General features: G+C 47.0%; 3 protein-coding genes across 3 annotated transcripts; 1 reads left to right on the top strand and 2 right to left on the bottom strand.

The window, feature by feature from the left end:
• Positions 652-4,095, top strand: LOC8061601 (tubulin beta-7 chain). Its single transcript, XM_002438793.2, has 3 exons — positions 652-1,174; positions 1,469-1,738; positions 3,090-4,095. Exons 1-3 carry the CDS (start codon positions 781-783, stop codon positions 3,764-3,766), a joined length of 1,341 nt encoding a protein of 446 aa, XP_002438838.1. The 5' UTR covers positions 652-780; the 3' UTR covers positions 3,767-4,095.
• LOC8061600 (patellin-4) lies at positions 5,196-7,389 on the bottom strand. Its single transcript, XM_002437389.2, has 4 exons — positions 6,257-7,389; positions 6,035-6,159; positions 5,768-5,915; positions 5,196-5,691 (listed from the first exon to the last, which is right to left on the bottom strand). The coding sequence occupies exons 1-4, from the start codon at positions 7,286-7,288 to the stop codon at positions 5,428-5,430; spliced, it is 1,569 nt and encodes a 522-aa protein (XP_002437434.1). The 5' UTR covers positions 7,289-7,389; the 3' UTR covers positions 5,196-5,427.
• Positions 8,183-15,295, bottom strand: LOC8061599 (twinkle homolog protein, chloroplastic/mitochondrial). The gene is made up of 21 exons (XM_021450218.1): positions 14,872-15,295; positions 13,193-13,323; positions 12,848-12,903; positions 12,682-12,739; positions 12,456-12,599; positions 12,226-12,309; positions 12,070-12,150; positions 11,926-11,991; positions 11,692-11,805; positions 11,509-11,556; positions 11,333-11,418; positions 11,176-11,236; positions 10,876-11,058; positions 10,446-10,577; positions 10,298-10,359; positions 10,057-10,140; positions 9,783-9,914; positions 9,514-9,610; positions 9,305-9,439; positions 9,119-9,186; positions 8,183-8,971 (listed from the first exon to the last, which is right to left on the bottom strand). Exons 1-21 carry the CDS (start codon positions 15,140-15,142, stop codon positions 8,779-8,781), a joined length of 2,286 nt encoding a protein of 761 aa, XP_021305893.1. The 5' UTR covers positions 15,143-15,295; the 3' UTR covers positions 8,183-8,778.

The raw sequence follows: 25,224 nt of genomic DNA, 5'->3' as shown, positions 1-25,224 counted from the left end.
ATTTTTTAGAGTCTCTGTCACATCGAATCTTTAGACACATGCATGAAGTATTAAATATAAACGAAAATAAAAACTAATTGCACAGTTTGGTCGGAATTGACGAGACGAATCTTTTGAGCCTACATAGTCCATGATTGGATAATATTTGTTAAATACAAATAAAAATGCTACATTGTCGATTTCTCAAAAAATTTTGAAACTAAACAAGGCCTAATTTTAGTTCCGTCTTTAAGTTATTTTATTTAGACTTTAATTAAATTTATGTAGAGAAAAAGAGTATCAAATAGATAAATTTTGAGAACTGATTTTGCATACCAAACCTGATGATATTTATTTGATACGTATATCAGAAATATTAATTTCCATACTATTTTGAATTTTTTGCAGGTAAACAAGGCCCTATTTTGTCTACCAGAATCGTCACCTCAGCGCCTTCCAATAATCGTGTCGCGTGACAGTGACAACCTCGCTTTACGATTGGTGCCGATGGGGAATCATGTCCGTCTGATAAAAAAAATCTCCAACGACTCTTCACTGTGGGGGGAATGGAAATTAGCGTTTGTACAGGGACGTGTCCGCAAATGCACCCCGCACGAAGCGATTTCAAAACGGCCCCATGGGCCCCACCAAACAGAGCCTTCCTCCAATAAAGACTCTCTCTTCCCACCCGAGTCTCGCCCCTCTTGACACACGCTCCTCCTCCACCAGTCCGCCGCCGTCTCCGCGCCCCGCCTCCCCCAAACCCCACCGCCTCGCCGGAACCCTAGCCCCTCCGTCGCCATGAGGGAGATCCTCCACATCCAGGGCGGGCAGTGCGGGAACCAGATCGGGGCCAAGTTCTGGGAGGTGATCTGCGACGAGCACGGCATCGACCACACCGGCAAGTACGCCGGCGACTCCGACCTCCAGCTCGAGCGCATCAACGTCTACTACAACGAGGCCAGCGGCGGACGCTACGTCCCGCGCGCCGTCCTCATGGACCTCGAGCCGGGGACCATGGACTCCGTGCGCTCGGGCCCCTTCGGCCAGATCTTCCGCCCCGACAACTTCGTCTTCGGCCAATCCGGCGCCGGAAACAACTGGGCCAAGGGACACTACACCGAGGGCGCCGAGCTCATCGACTCCGTGCTCGATGTCGTGCGCAAGGAGGCCGAGAACTGCGACTGCCTACAAGGTATGTCTTGTCTATCTGATCTATCCCACTGGATCTGATGGTTTTCCCCCTTTCCCCTCCGGGGTTGTGGAGACACGAGCCCTCCTGGATCTAGGGTTTATGCGCCATTGCTCTTTCGCTGTGCCTGTAGATCTGAACAATTTCGCCTAGATCTAAGCGGCTCGTGACATTTTCGACGAGTTGAGCGGATTTTCTCGTAGAATTCTCGTACCTCTCACTCTCTCAGTGATAGCTGCGGTAGACGCCTGACAGCCTTAGTGATCGATTATGATGCATTTCTCCCTTGTACTGCAGGGTTCCAGGTCTGCCACTCGCTGGGAGGAGGTACTGGTTCAGGAATGGGCACCCTGCTCATCTCCAAGATCAGGGAGGAGTACCCGGACCGCATGATGTTGACATTCTCTGTCTTCCCGTCGCCCAAGGTGTCTGATACTGTCGTGGAGCCCTACAACGCCACGCTCTCTGTTCACCAGCTGGTTGAGAACGCTGATGAGTGCATGGTGCTCGACAACGAGGCTCTCTATGACATCTGCTTCCGCACGCTCAAGCTTGCTACACCAACCTGTAAGTGCTGAATGCTCTTTTGCTTGACGTTACACATTGAATTTTTTGCATCTGCATCATATCAGTTTCTGTTGTTGATATTTATTTGGCATGTTCTAGTTGATAGTTAACAATCTGTTTGCAAATTGATGATGCAGTGATTTATCTGTTTATGCTTTGCGCCAATAACATATATTGATATAATATATATGTGGGTTGTAACTCACGGAAGTGTTATATGCATAGGTTGTTCACTGTTTTGCTAACATGTTTTTATTGGCTATTTGCTGTCGTAGTCTAGCACATACATTCTATCTTGTATGTCTCCAGTACACATTTTCCATTTTGTAAATGATCAGCCACAAAATGACGCTGAGAAGCCTGGTAATAAAAAACATATGGGTGATAACAGGAAGTGTTATGATATGCATATCACCCATTTCTTTTTCTCTGGAATGCAGCACAAGCAGACTTGTTGCTCACTGTGTTTTGCTAGCATGTTTATTGAGTATTTGCTGTCATAGTTTGGCCCATACATTCTATCTTGTATGTCTCCAGTACGCATTTTCCATTCTGCTTGTTATATACATGTAAACGATCAGCTGCAAAACGATGCTGAAAAAGCTTTTAATAGTAAACATATCGGTTGTAACCCCAAGAAGTGTTATGATATGCATGGCACTCATTTGTTTTTGTCCAGAATGCAGCATAAGAAAACTAGTTGTTCATTGTGTTGGAAACATGTTTTTTGATACATTTGCTGTAGTGTAGCACATGTATTATCTACCTTGTATATTTCTGGTACATTTACCATTCTGCTCGTTATATAGTCCATGTAAAATTTGTAAATGCAAAGCTAGAAGTGTTATGATATGCATAGCACTCATTTTTTCTTCTGTAGTGTAGCACATTGATTATCTACCTTGTATATTTCTGGTACATTTACCATTCTGCTTGTTATATACATGTAATTTGTAATTGCGTAGCCAGAAGTGTTATGATATGCATAGCACTCATTTCTTGCCTTGGGACGCTTTGAATATACTTTTTACTCATGCATAGTGGTTATTTGTTGTTGCAGTGTAGCAGATGCATTTTTATCTGTCTGTCTTGTACTCTTGTATATTTCCAGCATATGTTTTATAGATTATTTGTCAATTGTTATACATGTGTTCATTGAGCTGGTAAATCGTTCAGCTTGTATGTAATAATTTGAAGGGGGCTGATGTTTTTTTTTTACTTCAAACTTCCAGTCTTCTAGTTGATATTATTGTCTTAAAAGCCTGGAGTGATATGCCACTATCATAATATGCTTGTTATTTCTGTACAGACTTGAGCATGTTCTTCAACATTGTTTTTCTTATGTGTGCAGTTGGTGATCTCAACCACCTCATCTCTGCAACCATGAGTGGTGTTACGTGCTGCCTTCGCTTCCCTGGTCAGCTCAACTCTGACCTCCGGAAGCTTGCTGTGAACCTGATCCCCTTCCCGCGTCTCCACTTCTTCATGGTTGGATTTGCTCCACTGACCTCGCGGGGCTCCCAGCAGTACCGTGCCCTCACTGTGCCAGAGCTGACCCAGCAGATGTGGGACTCCAAGAACATGATGTGTGCTGCTGACCCTCGCCACGGCCGCTACCTCACAGCGTCTGCTATGTTCCGTGGGAAGATGAGCACCAAGGAAGTGGATGAACAGATGCTGAACGTTCAGAACAAGAACTCTTCCTACTTTGTGGAGTGGATCCCCAACAATGTGAAGTCGAGCGTGTGCGACATCCCACCCATTGGGCTGAAGATGTCCTCAACATTCATCGGCAACTCCACCTCCATCCAGGAGATGTTCCGCCGCGTCAGTGAGCAGTTCACAGCTATGTTCAGGAGGAAGGCCTTCTTGCATTGGTACACTGGTGAGGGCATGGATGAGATGGAGTTCACCGAGGCCGAGAGCAACATGAACGACCTGGTGGCTGAGTACCAGCAGTACCAGGATGCCACGGCCGAGGACGATGAGGAGTATGAGGAGGAAGAAGAGGAAGAGCACGCTGACTAAGCCATCCTCTGCAGTGCTTGGTACAGAGATGAGAGATGATATCCCTTGTATCGCTGTTAGTCAGTATGAGTCGATTGAGGTGCGTGTGGTGGTGATGTTAGGTACTACTAGATGGGTGGTATTGCTTATGGATGTGATGTTGCTGTGACAAAACTCCATTTCCTTTTGTATTATGGTTGTCCCCAAGTTGTTATTACCATGAGGTGGAAGGTAGCTTAACTGATTGTTGCTATGCCTTATGCATCAGTTCAAGTGGTTTATGTGGTATTAGAGAATTCTACTGTGTTAAATGATGGTTTATCAGCAGTTCGTGTGAAGTTTTTGATTGACGTGTTATTTCTGTATGTTTTCATCTCCTAAGATTTAGTTTTGCAATTAGAACATTTCAAATAAATAGTACTATATTTGCACAATAGTCCTCGCCGTGGACAAGGGTTTAACGCGGTTGTGCTTGTGTTACCTACCATTTAGTTTGGTCGTTTTTCTGTTTTTGTTTGTTGAACTATTATAATTTCGTTCCTCATGAGTATTGAAATTCAGTTCGTTCGTGATGGGAAAGAAAAAAAAAGTACTACTGTATACCCGCAAACTTTGCTTGTTTGCCATTTACAGGTGTGTCTAGCCAAATTAAGCCTGGCTGGTTCAAGCCTGTCCCAGCTAACCAATCCTTGCTTGTTTGGTTACGTGTATTATATCAGTCTGACAAGCCTTAGAGTATGTTTAGTTGCCTGATTTGTTGAGATAGAGTTACCTCTTCTCTCAATTGGTAGGATTACCCTCTTTACCGCCGAGAGTAGGTTGAGCATGGAGGTCACCGTCGTTTGCCTCCTCACCACCGCGAAGTAGGACGGCGGTTGGGGCTGCTGCGCCACCGGCGCCAGCACGTGGTGGTGGTGCGACGGCGTGTGCAGTGGGGGCGGGGACACCGACCGCTCCTCGTCGTACTCGCCCTCCGAGTTGGAATCGGAGTCGTGTATGGCGGCGGGGGAAAAGGGGGGCGCGTGGAGGAGAGCGGCGGTGGCGGAGGGATGGGATGGTGAGACCGAGCAGGAGAGGAGTTGGGGGCGGTGAGGAGATACACCAAGAAGAAATCAGAGCCTTGATTTCACCAAGAATTGGATCGGTCTATAGCCGTATTTCTTCCGACACTGATCGCATCTGTCTCCAATTCGCCCGCCCACCTGCTGAAATATGCACCCTCCAGAGACTTTATGTTTGATGAAAGCTCCATGACAGACTTTCAGGGGTGAATGTCAAAACACACAGGGACATCCATCTTGGCACGGAGCTTGCAGAACCGGACCTGTTCGGATGAGCGCGAATACAAGAATGCAAGGTTTTCACAATTTTCTGCTGACGTTACTAACGCAGAGACAAACAAGAAGGTTTTCACATTAATCACAAACTCGGTTTTCACAATTCCCGCATCTTTCACATGAAACTTTTATGATATTTCACAATTCCTCAATCGAAACTCTGTATTTTTGCCGCAACAACCGCCTCAAATAACCACCAAATAATGTTCTCACTCTCACTCTCACTCTCTCTCTTACATACAAAGAATTTAATGAATGAATATTGAATCCACAATCAATCTCACTCCCAAATCCCATCCTCGAACAATTCGATTCCATCCATGTTTCTACTGAGCCTCCCTCCCCTTAGCACTTCTTGGCGCAGGCGCTCTTGGCCTTGTGCCTGAACAGCACCTTCTTCTTCCTGTGCGAGGTGTTCTCCACGGTGAGCACCACCTTGCCCGGCTCGCCGGCGCGGAACGAGTTGCGGACCGCCTCCTCGCCGGTCCCCATCTTCTTGCCCTTCCTGATGATGATGGTGTAGGAGCCCTCGTCCGCCGGCACGAACTCCTCCTTGTAGTTCACCTCCCACCCCAGCACCGTCAGGTCCCATGTCAGCGTGGCATCACCCTGCAACCAAACGATCAGCATTCAGCAACTCTCCCAGCCCCAGCTTGCATGCATTGTCTGAAGAAACTTCTTGTACCTCAATGGCTTCGATCTCGATGGTCTGGGTGGAGCTTCCCTTGACGGTGACCTCCGTGACACTCTCGCCGTCGTCCGCGGAGAACTCGGTGTCGCCGTCGCGCTTCAGGCCGCCGTACTTCACCGGGATGGCCTCAATCGGAATGTACCTTCAGAAAAGGTGTACCATGTTCGTCAAAGAAATTGAGCAAACTTAATCACAAATGTGCTCGACATTGCTTCTTGCAAGATTTGACAACAGGATATGTTCTAGTGCTGTACAACTTACTTGAGGAGGGTCTCGGTGACCTTGGACGGGCGAGCAACGACGAACTTGCTCTTGGTCCTCTGCGTCAGGAACGGGTAGAAGAGGGCGCTGAACGCGTAGTACCAGAACGGCACATTGATCAAGATCTGCAGGTAGAAAGCACACAACCATATCAAATCTCTCGGCCGAGAAATTCAACCCCGATCGATGATTGATGGTCGATGAAGCACACTGCACACTCACGTTTCTTGCGACAAGCTCGGGGTAGTTGTCCTGGAACAGGTCGAGCACCTGCTTGACGGCGACGCGGAGGTCCTTCTTGGCGGGGCCCGGCGAGTTCTTGAGGTCTGTCACCTGCAGCAGCGACGCGGCGCCGCCGGGCCTCAGGTCCAGCTCGGCGACGTGGCGCTCCATGGCGCGCACCCGCCACCGGAGGAACCTGGCCTTGCCTTCCTCCGTGCCCAGCGCCTTCTTGTAAACGGCGTCGTCCGCGAACACGCCCAGCGCGTTGTAGCACACCGGGTGGCCCTCGCGGTCCGCGCCGTCGAGATAGCACGCGCCCGCCAGCTCCTCGGGGAGGTCGGCGTCAGCGTCGGCGCTGAAGCCGGCCCAGTCCCTGCGCCAGCGGAGCGTGCGGCGGAGCATCTCGAACGCGGCGCCGGCCTTGAAGTCGCGCGCGCGGAGGAACTTGAGGAGCACCACGTCCGTGGCCTCGTCGCCCTTGCTCGGGAGCAGAGGCACGCCCCACAGCGCGATGTCCTTGTGGACGACGACGACGGCCGCCGTCGTCGTCTCCGCCGGCTTCTCCTCCTCCTCCTTCGCCGCCGCCTTCTCGGCGGCTTCCTCTTTCTTGGCCTCCTCCTTGGTGTCTTCGCCACTCTCCTCCTCGGCCTCCTTCTTCTCCCCTTCCTCCTCGCCTTCCTTCTTCTCCTCCTCAACGTCGGCCTCCTTCTTGCCGTCCTCCTCTACCTTCGCCTCGGTTTCGGGCTCCTCCTCTTTCTTCTCCACGGCCTTCTTCTTGGCCTCCTCCTTCTCCTTCACCACCTCCGGCTTGCCGTCGTCGAACAGCTTGCCCTCCACGATGGCCGCCTCGACCTTGTCCCGGAGGTCGGCAAGCGCCTTACGCTCGCTCTCCTTGAGATCGTCCAGGAAGTTACTCTCCTCCCTGAACGACGCGTTCTTGGACACCGCAACCACCTCCTTGGCGCTCACCTCCTTCGCCGGCGCCGGCGCTGCCGCCTCGCCGCCATTTCCAGACACAGCCTCCACGGCCATGGCGCTCACTCACAATCACAGCTCAGAGCTCGGCAGGAAGCACGCGTGCGGATTTCACGGCGGCGGTGGCAGAGAGAGAGAGAGAGAGAGTGGAGTGTGGGGGGAGCGGAGGAGAGGGAAGAAACGGCTATATAGGGAGGGCGCAACGGCTACGGAGTGGGGGCCAATGGGGTGGCGACAGGTAGGCGGGCGGCGAGGGAGGGAGGGAGCCGTTGGGTGGGGCCGTTGAGGTCGTGGGGCCCGTGGGCTGCTTTTGCGGTGCATGGCCACCCCCCAGCCATACCAGCCAACGGCTAGCTGCTTGCTGCCTTTGTTTTTTGTGCATTTTCTTTTTTTGGGTGCAGTTGTAAAAAGAAGCCTGCTGCAGTTGTGCCTGTGCTAGTGCTAGGCTGTTGTGTGTTGTCTCACCACTTTTTTGTGGGTCTGCTTGTTAGTCTGACAGCTTTGCTCTTTGACTGGACAGCAATGCAGTTCAAAGGCAAAAGACACAAAGTCGTAAGTTCACAGCTTTTTTTTTTACAAGAAGTTCACAGCTTCGTAGTACCGTACCATTAGGAATTAGTGGGCAATTATGCTGCATTTCCAAGCTGGCCTGGTTTGCCAATGACAACTGCACATCGGGCCCGGGCAGATTAGTGCATTAGCGCAGCTGCAAAAGATTGACAACTGCACATTGAGCAGATTAGTGCATTACGCAGCTGCAAAAGATGTATATACACCTGTGCTTAGCGACCGAGCCGACCAGGAGCTGCAAGTGGTATTGCCATTGCCAGCCAGTCAGTCACAGCAGCCTCCTGGCTTTTGCTCCCATGTCCAGCTGGTTGCCAAGCAGAGCCAGCCAAAATGACGAGAAAAGAGCCGAATCTACAATTCTAAACAATGCAAGGGGGAAAAGGTGCAAATGATCTGAGATTTTGGATGCATTCATTCATGCTAATTGTTCCAGCTGCACAGCACAGCAGCGCGGCTCCTGTTACAAAACAGATTGACGGAGACGGTCCCCAATCTAAAATGCTCGGCACATGGTCGGTAGATTGCTTTGCATGTGTCAAACGAACACCTGAATTCGCGGCTGGGGCACATTAAAGACATAGTAGGTTCCTCGTCAGGTGTGGAGAAGTGTGAACAGAAAAACCCTTCCAAATGCTACTTTTTTTTTGGCAAAGGCCTGCATGATTAACCTTACTACCCTAGCACTAAAGTTTAGCTACTGATATAACCCACCCAAATGTTCATAGGATAGCACCTGGTGTGGCAATTAATCTACATAAGCTTACTGCTATACACCACCCCGCAAATGTCTTGTGTGCATCTAAGTTTTAGCTTTGAACCTCATTTGCAGCAGGAATCAGAGGAAACCTGGGGTTTCCAATCCAGTTCATCAATGAGGACTACCTGAGCTCCAACAGGCCATCCCCAGAAACAATCGTGTAATCTCACTTGCGTTGATTGATACAAGAGTACAGCAAATCAGCAGGAACATGTCTTTCTTATGCACTGTTCAGACCAAAACTATTCCCATCGTCTTCAGCAGAAACTGAGTCGTCTTCAACAGGATGTGGAAATGGCATCTCATATGCCACATTGTCCTTTTTACTCTTTGCATAACTGTTTTGCCGATTTTGCACTGCTGTTACGGCTGCTATAGTGGATTTACCAGCATCTTTATATTGACCAGTAACCCTGTGGAGGAAACAAACGTTGAATTTGGTGATTCACTTGAGACATGTTTGAATACTTGGGTAAAGAAATGTTGGTAAATATAGAATCAAAGCTAATGACAAAATCCATGCTCAAGAAACTTCAATATAAAAAAAAATAAAAACACACCGGTCATATGTCAAGAAAGCATCTCCTATTTGTCCAATCACTTTATTCCGCACCTTCCTCACACAAACCTATGATAAAACCCCAGGTAATAGAAACAACAGGTAGGCACATTATTAGATTTCTTTGCAACAAAAATGAATAAAAAAATCCAATGGGAGCAAGGGTAAAAATGAGAGCAAAAATAACCTGCACAACATCAAGGGGGCCAGCATTTTGATCCCTGTTTCTGTGGATGACAATTCCATTATCACATTTGTTTATGAAATGTGCGCTTCCACTTATGTCATACATATTAGGTGGGCCTCCATTCCAGTTATGAAGCTATACAAAACATAAACTCCAAGATCTCATTTTATGTCACCAAAACTAGTAAGTGTTATGTACAATTTAATTACCTGTCTAGGATGCGCAACAAACCATACATGACATGAATGGTGCTGAGCAAAGCGCTTAACCTTGGTAAGAATCTGGCTGACGTATTCTGTTTCTGTCCTATTGAGTTGCCAGAAAAAAGAAAGAAAGAAAATGCACACATAAATACAAAGCCATGGTAGGTAGAAACTCTTGGGCAAAAGTTGCTTATATTTAATAATGCATGTGAATAACAATTATCAGCAAATCTGTAAATGCCCAAAATGCTTAGGAGAGCCAAGGTAATGCTTACTGGTTTGAGGGGCGCTGATGGTCAAGTTCATTATAAGGATCAATCACAAGACCACGCACTCCATGTCTTAGAACTGCAGCTTTTGCAAGGTCAAGAACCCAATTAATAGATGGAAGGCTATCATCTTCACACCTGTAATAAGAAACCTCTAAATATGAAGACTTATGTCATCCTTCAAAGAGAGCCATATGAGTAGAGAAAAGGTAACTATTGCATTACTACATAAATTATGAGACTCTAGAAAGTGATTTGTGCTGTCAGATTTCATAAATACCGGATAAGATGGAAAGTTTCATTTAACCATTCTTTTCCTGCTTCAAAATCATCAGGAGTCATCCGCTGCGCATCCCCACCATACCTGCACTAACAAAAAAAAGTATTGCTTAACCAACTAAACTTAACCATCTTATAACCAAATAAACACAGTGAAATACTAAGGGTCCTCTTAAAGATAATCCTTCTCTTTAGGGATCACTAATAAGACAAACTCAAATACCAATTGCAGACTGACTTACCTAGCATCAAAGAATGGTTTTCCAATGCGCTTCTCTAAGAGTTTCCTAGCATGCTCCTTTACCTAAACACCAAAGGCAAAACTATTTGGAAGTGCCCAATGACATTTATTTAATTAACTGACATCAATCAATTACTACAGTGGCTTGCCTTGTTTTCCATCGAGCACAGAACAAATTTCCACCCACATTGTGTGTTTATATTGCATAATAAAGCATCTATCCACTCGCTCTTACCAGAATTCGGTACTCCAGTTACTACAGTCAATTCCCCAGGAACAACCTGAGAAAAAGAGGGGAAAATTGAACAATGTGGCACAAAGCTTATAGGCCATCTTTTCTATACTCACCAGCCATGTAAGTCTGTTCAGGTGATACTTAACGATCATAAAACAAAAGGATGTGTCATATGGCAAACAAAGAAAACAGATTGCAAAATTCAACTTCTGTGAGCAAAGTACCTGTGATGAGGCACGCAAAAGCATTACTGTTATAATAAAGAAGAAAGCTAACTCTTCTTGAGAACCCACCTTCACCAATAAACTAAGGAATATGGAATAATGCAATAAAACTTTTTTTACCTTGTAAAGATCATCCAAAGATTTCCATCCAGTATGAATACCAAGCTCATCACCATGTATTCCAAGAAAGTAATTATCAATCTCTGGGAAGAAATCTTTGAATGAAAAAAGGCCTCTTATTGGATACAGTTCTGCATCTTCTATAACCTTTCTTAATGCTTGTGGACCTAAAAACATCAGTACCTGTAGGTCAAAAAAGGTGTTATACAAGAGCTGATTACATAATGACAAAAGATTACCCAAGTTCCAAGAACAGATTTCATGAATATGTCAAATGAACCCATGCTTTCCATAACAAACCTCATTTGCATCCTTACAAGTATCTGTATCATTCTTCTTTGGCCACTTGACTCTCCAACATCTGATTGCATCAAATCAAATGGAAAAAAAAATGAAAAAAAGAACGGTCACATAACATTTTTTTTCCACAATAGTTAAAGCATGCTGATGTACAAACCTTTCTTTACCAAGTCGACGAGCAAGTTCCTCGGCCAGAGCCTGACCTGGACCATCATCATCAGTTGCTAATATTATCCTTGATGCCTATTCCCATGTGCCAGAACAAAGACAGTAAAGTGATCTGCTATCTTCAGAAAATATGTTCATAGATTGATTTCTGAAGAAAGTCTTTACCGAATCAAGATAGTCTTTGCAGTTCCAAAGATAGTTATACTTCTTATCCTAGCTTTACAGTGAAGATACACAGGCGTTAGGTCATAGATTAACCAACTACTGTCTATGGTGGTACACAAGCAAATATAGATCATCAGAGACCAAAACTTTTAGCAACATGGGAAAATACAAAATAGTTCTAACCTGTTCTTTGTCTGGGATTTTACTGGACACTTTGGGTGGTGCACCATCTGGCACACTGACACAATTACGATACCCAGCTTCATCCATGGACAGCTTATCAATTTCACCCTCCACCTGAAATGCCCAAAAAAAAGGAACAAGCAATCAAATTGCAAGCATGGAATCAAATAGGTTGATGCAAATTTTTCCAGAAAAATGCCTCTATAAAAATCCAATCGGATATCATGAACATACAATGATAACATCATGTGCACGCTTTATATCATCCAGACCATAAAAAATTTTCTCCGTGTTTGGCTCCTGATACATAATAAAAATGCATATTAATAATAATATAGCAAAACTTCATGCATTGCAAAAGGAATGAGGACCACAAACCTGTGAAAATGTCTTATCGACTGCCCTGTATTTGCAGCCAACAAGAACTCCATCACGTCTATAGGTAAAAGCAATGGATATCTGCAAATGGGATGCCATATTTATAATCCTATCGCAACAGCTGTTGAACCAAAGTAGAACTTCCACAACAGTTACCTTATTATTCCAGTTACGTTGCATTACTTTATTCCTTCGAAGTGTTTCCGCTGAAATCATTCTCGTAGAGAAGTATTCTACAAGCTGCCAAAGCCATCATTTTACAGAATGCCAATGGATCACAGATGCTTTTAATAGTACACATCAAAAGTAAAATAACATACAACTGGGTTTTAATTTTTTATGGTTTACAAAAAACCTCTTTGATACAAGTAGCAATAGTTAATTACCTCGTCGCAAAGTGGCTCAAGATTGAGGTCCTCTTCAATGACTTTTCTGTATACCTTATTTGCCGTCTTCTTAGATTCAACCTCTTGGTCAGTTTCACTTTCTATGTCAGTCTTTCCTTGGGATATGTTGGTAACTCCATCAGCCTGCACAGAGAGAGAGAGAGAGAGAGAGAAATCAAGATGGTTTTTAACTTCATTTTTTGTTTCATTTGATTCATGTACGCACCTGGATAAAACCTCTCCAGCCACATTTAGATCTAAAACAGTTCCATGTTGCATTCATACTGAAGAAATGACATACAAGGAACACCAGGTGATAGTTAGATCCTGAAATATATAGCTGAAGAAACAACAGACAAAGAAAATCACATATTCAGGTGTGGACAACTCACCCGTCCTTTCGGATGTAGACACTGAGACTCAACTCCTCGCTAGATCCACCATTGCACTAGCGAAAAGAAGGAAAGTTTAGTTCATTATTTGTCGCTAGATAGCTCAACAATCCGAAATGCAATGGATCACTAAAAAGAAATTATACATCAGTATTGCATGTGGGTTGAAATGTTATCTTGAATCAAGTAATTTTGAATGGATGGTTTATAGATGTGTCACTTCTGACTTCTGTGGAACAATTTCTTATCATTCATTTCTTAAATCAGATTGACTGCTTGGTTACAAAGCTAGAAAAGACAGTAAACTGAAGCAGCACAAGGTTGTAAAAAACAGAAGCTACATACCTGTGGGCACAACATGCGCTGGAAATTTCCAAGTCTCCACTGCTTGGGATTAATACCTTCATTTTTCAACTTCTGAATGAGCTGCCCAAGTCTCTCCTCAGAAGCAGCTGCATAGTTGTTTGCTGAATGAACTGTAATGTGAAAACACAGCACATCGATTAAAAAACAAAGATGATTCTGCATCCAGTTGTTATAACTTATAAGCAATTCAATTGTAAAAAAAAAAAAAAAAAAAAAAAGAAGCAGCCTAAGTAGGAGAGCACCGGAACTGCAGAAACAGTTAAATTTTGAGGTCTAATCAGCGCATATCACCAATTTAATTTATAGAAGTCAAACAGGCTAACACCATTTAACTTGAAGTTCTAAAAAACATTTGAGCACGTGCATTGAGCTGTTCTGCTACAAATCCAGGAAGACGTGGAGTTTGAAGCATTTTTTTCAAGTGTGAGCTCACTTGGGGCCATAAAACAATAAATAAAACATCAAAACATAGAAATTACCAACTTTTACTACACGAATCATGCCCCAAAAACCGGGCAAGCGGATCAGGCCACGTCACATGTCAATCCTCTGGCCATCTGATCTGGCTAACTCGCAATGACGTCCATTTGAACGCAGTTCGGTTTGGGTTTCCACTCGTTTCTTCACAAACTTAACAATCGTGAACTCTCTCGTGCTCCGCGTCGTGTCACCCTCTGTCTACTCTGCGTCCCCACCACCCGTGCCATCTCCTGCCTACTGGGCCGTCAGCGCCTCTTCCCCCCTTCGCCGAACGCTCGCAGCACTTGGCATCGCCTCCACCCTCCGTTTGCCTGTAGGTGCCAGCCCCTCGCTGTTACAGCCTTCGAGGCACTCCTGTCGGCGCCGTGAGGCCCTACCTCATCAGTCACGAGACGGGCTGCGGTGCAGAGACGGCGCCACAGCGCCTCTGTCTCCACTGCTCAGCCGCTGCTGCCTCGGCTTCTTGATTTGCCCAGTGTCGCAGCCATGTTCTCCCGCTTGCACGATGCGCACCCAGACACCCCAGCAAGAGTCAGGCCCTTCCACTGTGTCCTTGTCCAAGGCCATGAATATAGGTTTGCCACTTATTCACAAAAAGTATAATCAGATGTGTAATAACAGTTACAGATTTTCATACTTTTTCAGTCTACCCACTGCCTCACTTCACTCTCATGGACATCCAATTGAACGGTAGAGTTCGTTTGGCTGATAAGCCATGGCAGAAAGTACTGTTAGCTGATTTGTTGTGAGAGAAAAACACTGCTGAAGTGATAAGCTCAAACGAACAAGGTACCTCGTCTTCAACATACGGCTTGTTATATTGACTAACTTAGTGTAAATAATAATAAAAAAGCAGGGATTTAATATCAAATGTGTAGTTGCCACAAGAACCACAGGATATCTGATGGCTCTACAAAGGACCTTAGAAGAGGAGCTGAGCTATCTAGCAGAAATACTACTCTAGCCTACTGACACTTAACTGGGGTGGAGGGCATGAGTAGTGTTGCTTGAACACAATACAAATGTACAACTGCTGAACTGCCCAACACAATGCGGTTCATCCAATGGTAGGGCGCCGTGACAGTGTGAGACATCCAGTCCAACTTTTCTATCTATTATAGAAAAAGGAGAGACACAGAGCAACGAACGAGTGCACCAGAACGGGCCCAGCGTCTTACCGTTCCTTGAGCGCAGGGGAGTGGGGGCGGGCGCCGACCGCCGCGCGTCCGGTGCGCCGCGCACGCAGCAGGCCACCTCGGGCCGCCTGGGGACGCGTCCCGGCGAGAACGAGTGGAGCAGGCGGATGCGGTGTCCTCCCGCGGCGGCCGTCGCCGCGAGGCGGCGGCGCGCGGCGAGGAGGAGGCCCGAGTCCCCGCCGGCCGCGGCGGCGGACGACGAGGCGGAGGCGGCCATGAGGAGCAGCGAGTGGAGAGACGGCCGCGGGGGCATCACGCGGCGCCGGGTAGGGTTCCGGCAGCCTGGTTGGTCAGGGGCGCGGGCGCATGGGCCGGCCGGAGCGGAGCAGGGGAGGAAGAGGGGTTTGGCCGTTTGGGGGGTGGGGGCCTTGGTGAAGAAGAAAGAGGGGCGGAGCGGAGAGGATAGATTGGGTGGGGGAAGGGGTTTTTAGGGTTTTGGATTTGGACTTCGTCCGCCGCGCGTGCGGGGTTTTTGCGCCGTGTCTTACGGGCGGGCCCACTGCCCAGTGAGGGATAGTGGGAACCTGATGAATGAAAGATATCCGGCTCCTGTCAGAATCTTTGCAGCGTTTTATTGTTTTCCCTATACGTGTACTCTATAATATTGGACCGCTAAATTTCCCAGTTATATTGTGATTCTTAAAATCCTATGAATTTTGCGCAGATATTTTCACTAGTTCTATGTAGATACCTTGCATATTTTTAAAATGAACATGATTTTATTTTTTTAAATTTAAGTTTTAGGCAAACGTAGCCCTAAACATGCATGCCCTTTTTTTGTGATTGGGTGAGTTTATGATAAGAATGTAAGAGCAACTCCAAAATAAAAATCTTATATTAGAGTTGTTTTAAGACAATAATTTAATATCAATTTAAGATATAAGGGACTATATTATTGTAACATATTACCGCGACAGATTACTTAAAATTTATCTCGTATATTTCTCTAGAAATTGGAAAGAGAGGGTTTTCTCCTTTATATTTATATGAGAAAAGTTTTTTTAGGAAATTCCTTTATCTGTTCTGGCACCACCGTCTCCTCTGTACTTTTTAGCTATACGTATAGTGTTGTTGCAGATGATATATCAACTAAAGATGCTTTGACACAGTTAGTTGGTTTGAACAATGGAAGAAAATAACCAGAAAGGTTTGCGCATAGCACCAAAAGTGAAAAAACTGAAACTGGCCAAGTCTGAAATCCGATTGCCCACATGATGCATTTTGGTCTATTGTTTTATATTTCTTCTCTTCTTAGGCCTTGTTTAGTTCCTAAAAATTTTTGCAAAATTTTTCAGATTTCCCGTTACATCTAATCTTTAGACATATGTATGAAGTATTAAATATAGACAAAAATAAAAACGTATTAAATATAGACAAAAATAAAAACTAATTGTACAGTTTCGTTGGAATTGACGAGACGAATCTTTTGAGCCTAGTTAGTCCATGATTAGACAATATTTGTCAAATACAAACGAAAATACTACAGTGTCGATTTTCCAAAATTTTTTGGAACTAAACAAGGCCTTAATAAGGAAAAAAAAACTTACTTTGTTTCCAACAGCAACAGACGACGTGGGCCAACAAGACCACAACATTACTGGTCTGGGCCTAGTCCTAGTCCTAGTCCACCCAAAGAAATTTCGAAGGCCAGCCTGCCGATCTTGGAACCACGGCCCATGCTAGGTCCCTAGTGGCCCTTTCCGACCCACGGCCCAAGGCTCCACCATGCCCCACGCTTAAAGCGTGCGGAGATGACGACGACGGCGAAAGCGAAAAACTCCATGGCCCATCTCGCCCTCGCTCGAGGTCAGGTTATTCTTTCTCTCTCTTCCTATCTCTAATCTCTCTCGGTCGAGTCGCAATAGCACGTGATCAAAGCTGCTTCTCTCTCTCTGCGCATTTTTCACCCACTGGTCCTCGTCTTCGTCTTAGGTCATGTTTAATTTTCACTTAAAATTTTTTCATCCTATCGTATCAAATATTTAGATACATACATAAAGTATCAAATATAGAATTAAAAATGACTAACTATATATACGGTTTACATATATTTTGCTAGATGAATCTTTAAGCTTAATTAATTAGACACTAATGGTTATAGTTATAAATATGCTACACTATCTAAAAACTTTTATTTTTGCAAATGAAACCAGGCTTTTCCGAAAACGAATAGACGTTGAAGTGCCAAGGCGGCTGTAGAAACTAGGTATCATCAGGGTGAAAACGATCGATCGACGACCATAGAGCGGCTAGCTCAATTAGCTTAGCTGCTTGACCCATCGCCGTCGATCGTGACCGTAGTCCGTAGTAGCTCGCTCGAGCCACATCCATCCAAATGCACAGCTAGCTAGCTCCGTCAATTCGAAACACGTGCTCCTATTTATATACAAAGTATTTATGTATTTATACGAATATATATATCATGACTGCTGCTTCAGCTAGCTAGTCGCGTGTCTATATGTGGCGTTGTTGTCGATGATGGGGATCCCTGATACCCGGGGCCGGGAGTCGTCGTCCATTCAAACAGTCAACCGGCCTTGTGTCCTACTCCTACGTTACGAGCGTGTTTGGCACGGCTATTGCCGGCTCCAGCTCAGGACACTATTTTGTACTGTAGCACGGAGTTCGCCCAAAAATTAGAAATTTTTTCAAGATTTCCTGTCGTCGAATCTTGCGCCACATGTATTGAGTATTAAATATAGATGAAAACAAAAACTAATTATACAGTTTGTCTGTAAATCATGAGATAGATCTTTTAAGCCTAGTTAGTCTATGATTGAATAATATTTGTCAAATAAAAATAAAAGTACTATAGTACCGAAAACCAAAAAGTTTTCGAAACTAAACAAGGCTTGAAGCTGCAAATCATGGCTCTACCGGCTACGCTCACCAACAAATTAAATGTTCATGCATGCGTGACGTTCATAATTTTCTCGTTGTAAAAATTGCATCGGTAGCAATGGCAAATCCTGGTGTTTGCAGCAGGAATTCTAATGTGTAACTAGATGATGCATAAAATGTTCCGGCTTCTCGCTTGGCCATCTCTCCTGAAGTACGTAGCATAGCAAACGCGCGCTAGCTACTATCATTTCTGTTGGTATTTGCAGCTTAATTACAGTACATTTTTTTTACAATACTTACAGTACTTCAAGTCTTCGGTCATCAACAAATAAACTAACACCCTGGCCGGCCAGTTTTTTCCTGTTAGCGCGTTGCATGATGCATGAGTCTTACAAATAAAATGTTCCGGCTTACCCCAGATCCGCCTCTTCTTGTAATGACCAAGACTCTGAGTATATATAGAGGGCCAAAGCCCAATTGGAGAACGATCTTGTTTGGCGCCATAAAAACTCAACAAATATTACCAGCGTCAAAGATATATACAACCATCAGCAGCAAAATAAATAAAACTGTTGGGAAAATGCTCTCCGCACTCCCCAGCAGTATAGTGAAACGGGAACCTTCTCACTCGGTGCAGTGAGAGGGGGAACAGTAGCGAACAGTAAGCTCAACAGTAGGTGAATACAATGAATGCTCTCTGTATTAATGACGGTATCACACCCCTTATATAGGGCTCGGAAACCGACCTAAGACAATTACAGATATGCCCCGTGACGGTGGAGGAATATCCCAGCATATTCCTATGTTTCAGTCTACTAACCTTGAGTCGTTCGTGTAATTTCACACTGCGAACCCCGCGTGCGCCTCCTGTCCAGGGCTTCAACTAGTCGGAGGCTCGGGCCCTCCGCTTGGTTGCCGATCCTCCGACGCTCATTTGTCGGAGGCTCCTCAGCCTGGCCGTGCCGGAGGTCCCTCGGCTCGGCTACTCTAGAGGTTCGCCGGCCACCTTGGCCACCGATCCTCCGACGCTTCCGCGTCGGAGGTTCCTCAGCCTGGACGTGTCGGAGGTTCCTCTCCTCCGCCGCATCCCTCGCCATCCTCGGACTTTGGGAGGATTGGAGGTTCCTCCTTTCTCTGCTTGTGAGCCTCCGCGGGTGTCTCAGTTCCTGCATACATTTGGCACGATAAAACGAGTCATCAACGTTAGTCTTTCTCGGGATCCTCCGCATGGCATTCGCACGGAGGTTCCTTGGGTGAAGGGTATCCTTCGACGCTTCATGTGTCGGAGGTTCCTCGGGTGAAGGATATCCTTCGACGCTACCAGGGGGAAGGATGCGGCCATTCCCCAACAGTTCCCCCCCTTTTGGGCTAATGGCACTCCTGCGGTCCATGTGCTCAAAAACATGTCACGCCGCGGAGGCTGCGAGCATGGTTGCTGCCTTCCCCCCTGGTGCGCAGGATGTGTTTGTTAGCGGTGTCAGAAAAATGTTTCTTGTACTTAGCCATGAATTTTCTTGGTTTGCTTGTTTTTTTTCAGGATCCTCCGATCCTTGTTCTGAGAGCTTGCTATCCTTCGCGCATTAGATTGCGGAGGATATCGAGTTGTTGTTCAAATTGCGCGACTAGCCATTGGAGTTAGCCGTTAGTGTTGGGGAATCGCAACGGTCAGGCTGAGTCCTCCGCTTTTAGCCGTTGGGCGTGGGGAATCGCAACGGCCGCGCGGTCGCAGGCTCCCCCCTATAAAAAGGGGGTGCGGGGGAGCTCTGGGCTCTCACCCCTGCTGCTCATTGCCTGCGTATTTGCCTTCGCCACGTTTCTCTTACTCTCTAAGCTGCTCGCGTGAGTCGCACTTAGGTTTAGTCCCTAAGTGTTTGCAGAGGTTCTAAGGTGGCTCTTGTTCCTTCGCTCCGTTCGTCAAGGTCAGATTTTTCTGGTCCTTTGCGCAATTTTCTTGGCGTGAGGTTCGGAGGTTGGCTGCGTAGGTTTGAGGATTGGATGCTTGAGGTTGCTGCAGCTCAAGATCTGGAGGAGACGTTGTCTGACGTTGAGGTTTCTGTGGGGGACTTGATTAGTGCGAAGGAGTTTGAGACGATGGCTGCTATTACTTTTGAGTTTGGGGAGTCAACAGTGAGGCCGGAGGATATCGCTGATATGGTAGAAGTTGGTTTCTTTAAGGAAGGCCGTGCGAAGGCTCCTCCTGCGGGCCAGACAGTTCCTGCGCCTGAGGAGGAGTATGCTGTTGTTTTTAGGGATTTTTTCACCTGCGGGCTCCGGATGCCTCCGTATCACTTCCTCCGCGAGGTGATGGAGACTTTCAATGTGGAGCTGCAGCACTTTAACCCCAATGGGATTCTGACCCTAAGCAAGTTCGCGTGGGCATGCGAATCCTACGGAGCCGTGCCACACATCGACACTTTCTGCTCCTATTTCGAGCTCCAACGTCAGCCTAAGAAGGTGAAGGATGCCGACGGGGTGGACGGCATTGCGCAGTTTGGAAGCTGTGCGTTCATGCCGCGCCGCACGATGCCTGGAGCAAGGTGCGAGATCTCCTTTTGCCAAAAGGGCAAGTGGGAGAAGGATTGGATGAAGGCTTGATTCTATGTGAGGACCCCCGCCGCGTCGAAGACTCTAGACGATGGTCGGGTTGACAAGGTTTACCCATACGCTTCAAAGATGAAGGAGCTCAAGCCTGTATACAAGGTTGATCCTTCGACTTCGATGTCGGAGGAGCGCAGGGTATGCGACCAAGCCTTCGCGCTGGCCTGCCGCTACTCCAGAGGTCGCGATTTGGTTGAGGAGATGGTTGCCGCCGACTACTGGCCCCTTGGCCGCAGGACAGACGAGTTCACCATTGAGATGCTACAAGTGCCAGTCTTTGGTCCTCTGGAGGGTTTGCCGTTTCCCCGGTTCCGCGTAGGTTTGCCTGAGGTTGAGACAAAGGAGTCTTTCCTCGACCGCATGGAGGTTTCTGCCCGGAGGATAGTTGGTAAGATTTCGGAGAAGGAATATCTCCAGCGGAAATCTGCGCTGGGTACAATGCCGCGCTTCAACCGCGTCTTTGAGGAGTTGGGCATTGAGTACAATGACTACGTTATTCCTCCGGACGTGCTGCTCGGCTTGGAGAAGAAGAAGGACTCTTCGAAGGCTGTTGCTGCAGCTGAGTCGAAGAAAAGGAGGGGTGGTGGGGCTGTGAAAGCACTTGCGAAGAAGCGCAAGGCGGAGGTTCCTCTTGAAACTCCGGTGGGATCTTCTTCCGCTCGGTCCTCCGCTGCCGAGTCCAACTCGGTGGATTCTACCCCGCTGGAGGTTGCAAAGGCCGCGCCTGCTGCTGGAGCCCAGGTTTCCCGTGCGGTCTCGTCTGTGCGCGCGTCGTTTGCATCGCTTCTTGGGGAGGAGTCCTCCGACGCGGAGGCCCCTAGGGCAAGTCCTGCGCGGAATGCGAGTCCTGCGCGGGAGGCATCTGCTGGAGGGGGATCTCCGCCGAAGGAAAGGCAAGGGGAGTCCAGCGACGAGGCGGAGTCTGCTTCTGTCCGCAGGATCAAGAGAGCTATTGATCCGTCGCAGCCATCTGGCAGAGGGATAAATTCATTGTATATGGGTAAGACTTTTTCTTTTGTCTTGTTATGTTTTTCATGTAAGTACTGATTTAATGAGCCTTACGTTGCTTGTATGTATTTTTTAGAGGATGTGATTACGGGGCTGGCTAGCACGGAGGAGCTTGCTAAGGGGGCCAGCATTGCGCAGGAGGGGCTTGTTGTTCCTCCGCCCCGCATGCCTGCGCCATCTGCGCTGGCCAGCAGGCCTTCGCCTGCTAATGTTACTGGTCCTGGTGAGTTTGTTAGATTTTATTTTTGCATTCTTAGTTAAGTTATTTGTCTTTTGTTTGTGTTGACCGTTCCTTGATTGTGCGCAGGAGCCTCTGATCCTTTGATCACAGGTTGGGTTGAAACCTTGCATGAAGTTCATGCACTTGTCGGAGGTTTGTTTTTGGTCCTCCGTCCGTTATGTTTTTAGTTTTATCTTATGTTTTTCTTACTTTCCTTCGCTTCTCAGATCGTTTCTGATAGAAGTGTCGCGACATGGATTACACGACGTTGCTTCGCGTATAGTTTGAGCATCATAGCCTTGTATGTTTTAAGTTAGTTTTATCTTCCTTCGTCGTTTTCCATTCAGAGGTTTGATGTATGATGTTTTTGGGCAGGGTCATCACATGGCTGCTGCCTTGGAGGAGCGATGCTCCCGAGAGGTTATCTGCCGTGATGAAGCCATCGAGCCTTTGAAACGGGAAAATGAAACCTTGGAGGCTGAGAAGGCTCGCCTGTCGGAGGAAGTCAAGGGATTTTCTTCCATCTGGCTGGAGGTTGAGTCTCTGAGGAAGGAGAGAGATGGTTACAAGTCTGGGTTGGAGGTTTTGAGGAAGGAGAAAGAGGACGCCGAAGCTTCGGCCGCTGTCCTTCGCACGAGTGCCACTGAGGCGGGGAGGGCTAGGGACTTAGCCGTGCAGCGGGCTGAGAAAGCCGAGGACATTGCTGACCGCCTCCGCAAGGAGCTTGATGCTGAGCGCGAGTCTGTAGCTGCGATGCAGACTCGTATGCAGAAGGCGGAGGCGGAGGCTGCGGCTGTCGTTGGGCTCTACACCGACTCACTGGCACAGTTCGGAGGTAGCACCTCTGCTCCTCCGCCCAGCGGCGATGTTGGGGCTAGCCTCGCATGGCTGAAGTCCCATATCCGCATGCTCCCTGACTTTGTCGGAGGAGCTGTTGATTTTGGGGCTTTGGCTGCGGTTAGCTCCTTCGCTAGGCTTTTGCGCCGCGGAGGTTGCTCCCACGCTGAGGGGGTTGCTAAGGAGGAGTTTGTCTCGGCGGAGGATGTTGGAGAAAGCACCTCGAGCCTACGCAAGTCTGTCCGGAAATTTATCAGTTCGTTCTGGATTAGGTTTGGGCGGGCCGAGGCGAAGAAGATGGCGGAGGCTCGCCGCGCTGAGGTATGTATGATTTGGTTATTCTTTTGTATTCTGTTTTGCTACTTTGCAATGTTTCTTAAGTTAGTTGTTTTGTAGGAGATTGCCAAGAAGAAGGTCAAGACTGACAAGGCCGGTCCCTCGCGCCCCCCTAGCGAAGCGTGTCCTCCGACCCAAGCTGAGGCGAAGATTCGCGATGCAGGTGCCAAAGCTCCGGAGGAATCTGGTGCCAAGGCTTCAGAGAAGCCCGAGACTTGTGCTCCTCCTCCGCCTCAGGTGTGAGGTTTTTTAGTTTGTGGGTTTTCTTAGTTTTTTGCGTCTGCTGCGCATGCGACGCTTTTTTGTAAGGGCCGGAGGTCTTGACTTGACTTGTAAATACTTTGTTGGAAATGTAATATATGGAGTTGTCTTTGGTTGAACCTTTGCTTTACGCTTTTATCCTGCGCAGGTCTCTGGTGGAGGACCTGCGCAGGATCTTTGCGAGACTCCGCTTTCAATTTTCTATAAAGGAATTTATGTTTCTGGCGAGTTGTGGGAATATTGGCGGATTGCTTTCCCTAACATGAGAATGGTGGACATGTTTGAGTTTGTTGGATATGACCTTGATGACGAACGATCTGAATTCGTCCGGTCGCTTGCGTACCGAGGTTCATGGCCTCCGGCTTAGGTGGTTGTTTTTGTTTTGTTTTTCCTTTGTCGTAGGCTATTTGTAAATTTCCTTTTTTATGACTTGGTTTGATGTGTTTGTGCAGTTGTCGTATCCTATCCTCCGCATCTTTGGCGAGGAGGTGGAAGAATCTTTTTGGCTGGAGGATCCTGATGACATGTATGAGCGTTTTTTGCCTGAGCGCGCGGAGGTTCGGGATTTTAGCTTTTCGGCTTGTTTGGATCCTTCGCACGATTCATTGGTTTTTTGAGCTGGTTTATCTGCGCAGGTTGTTCGATCCTCTCCTAAACGTGACGTTCTTCCTCTGGGTTTTGTCAAAGGAAGCTATGTGACTCCAGTGACGTTCAAGCGGGGTGACTTGTACGCGAGTGGTTGGTTAATAGATTGGTGGAGAGGTGCGCGACCTTCGCTCGATGTGGATGATTTGGTCGATTATATTGCGCGGGACTATTGTAGCGACCTTAGGATCTTTGGTGACTCGTGTGTGAGATTTGTACGTGATTCTTAGATCCTTCGGTAGTTAAGTTGTCGGAGGATTCGTATGGAAGGATTGTGCGAGAGTCTTAGAACCTTTGACTTTTGACGGTCGAAGGATGTTAAAACTGTTGTTCTGTAAGTTGTTTATCGTTAATAAAGATCATATGTTTTTATCATTACTTTGGTTACAGTCTTCGCGCTCTTAGCTGTATTTCTATTACAACCTTCGCGCTTTTCTACGCAACGATTGTACATTGCAACGTCACGGTGGTGTTGATCCAAAGGATCTTTGTCTTGCTGTGGCGCGTGCATACTTGATGTTTGATGTTGCGAAGGCGTTGGCGGCCGTTTCGCGTGCGTAGGATTGCTGTTCCTTGACCTTAGGACCTTCGCTTTTCTTGGTGCGAAGGAGCCTCTGCTGAATTGTGCTCATATTTGCCTTTGCTCAACTCCCATGGAGTGTTGTCGAGGGGAACCTTCGGGTATGTGAGTCATAGGTTCCGAAGGGATGTTACGAGACTTCGTGCGATACCCTTCAGAGACCTCCGATTCTAACTTGCAGTGCTTTTGTTGTGGCTGTACACGACTCTGTTGTCGATGTTCATCACAACGCCGCGGTTCTAGCATTACGAAGCTTCGTGCAATACCAACTTTTGGTGCTGCTATGAGCCTAACCCCTGCCTCCATGGTGGCCTAGGTTTTTTCCTTTGTGACTGCTAGGCTTGCACTGGCTGCTTGGGTCTGTGTATACTGATCCTGACTGAGGGTGGGGGGCCTGGTGTGCCTGGTTTTATAGGGTTTCATGCATTTATCGCATGTACTTTGTTAGGTTAGAAGTTATTATAGAGTTATGGGTGGTTGTTGTGATTGTTGTAGTAGTTGGTCCTACTTTACCTGATTGAGGATTATCGTAAGGTTTGCTTTATTTTCACACTTTGTGCGTTAGAGGTCTGCTTGGAGTAGCAGGATACCTTCAATCTTATCTTGGTGAAGGTTATGTAACTTTTGTTGAGGTCTATCTTCTGAATGTGAAACCTTCACTGCCTTTTGGCAGAAGTAGTATAGTCCCTGATGCCTGATTGTCTTCAGGTCTTTGTCAGGTTTGAAGGTTTTGTCCCTTCTGGCCATGTTGTGATGCCTGAGGAGGACAGGGCTTTTTCACTTTTGGCCAAGTTGTCCTTGCTGCCCGGCTCTTGGCTAGATCTTCTGCTAAGGATTTGGTGTTTTTCCACCTTTGAGGACGTTCCGAGCTTTCTTAGCTTTTGGCTAAAAGCTGCGGAGGGTCCTTGTGATCACGTGATGTTTTGTCGAATGCTACAGCCTCGTTGCTGACTGTTTTTTGACTTTTGGGCTTTGGTTCTGGGGTGGATTCCTCTTTATATCTCAGAGG

Source organism: Sorghum bicolor, chromosome 10 (assembly GCF_000003195.3).
Source record: "Sorghum bicolor cultivar BTx623 chromosome 10, Sorghum_bicolor_NCBIv3, whole genome shotgun sequence".
NCBI lineage: Eukaryota > Viridiplantae > Streptophyta > Magnoliopsida > Poales > Poaceae > Sorghum > Sorghum bicolor.
Note: the sequence above shows the minus strand (reverse complement) of the source record. Positions and strands in the feature narration are given on the sequence as shown.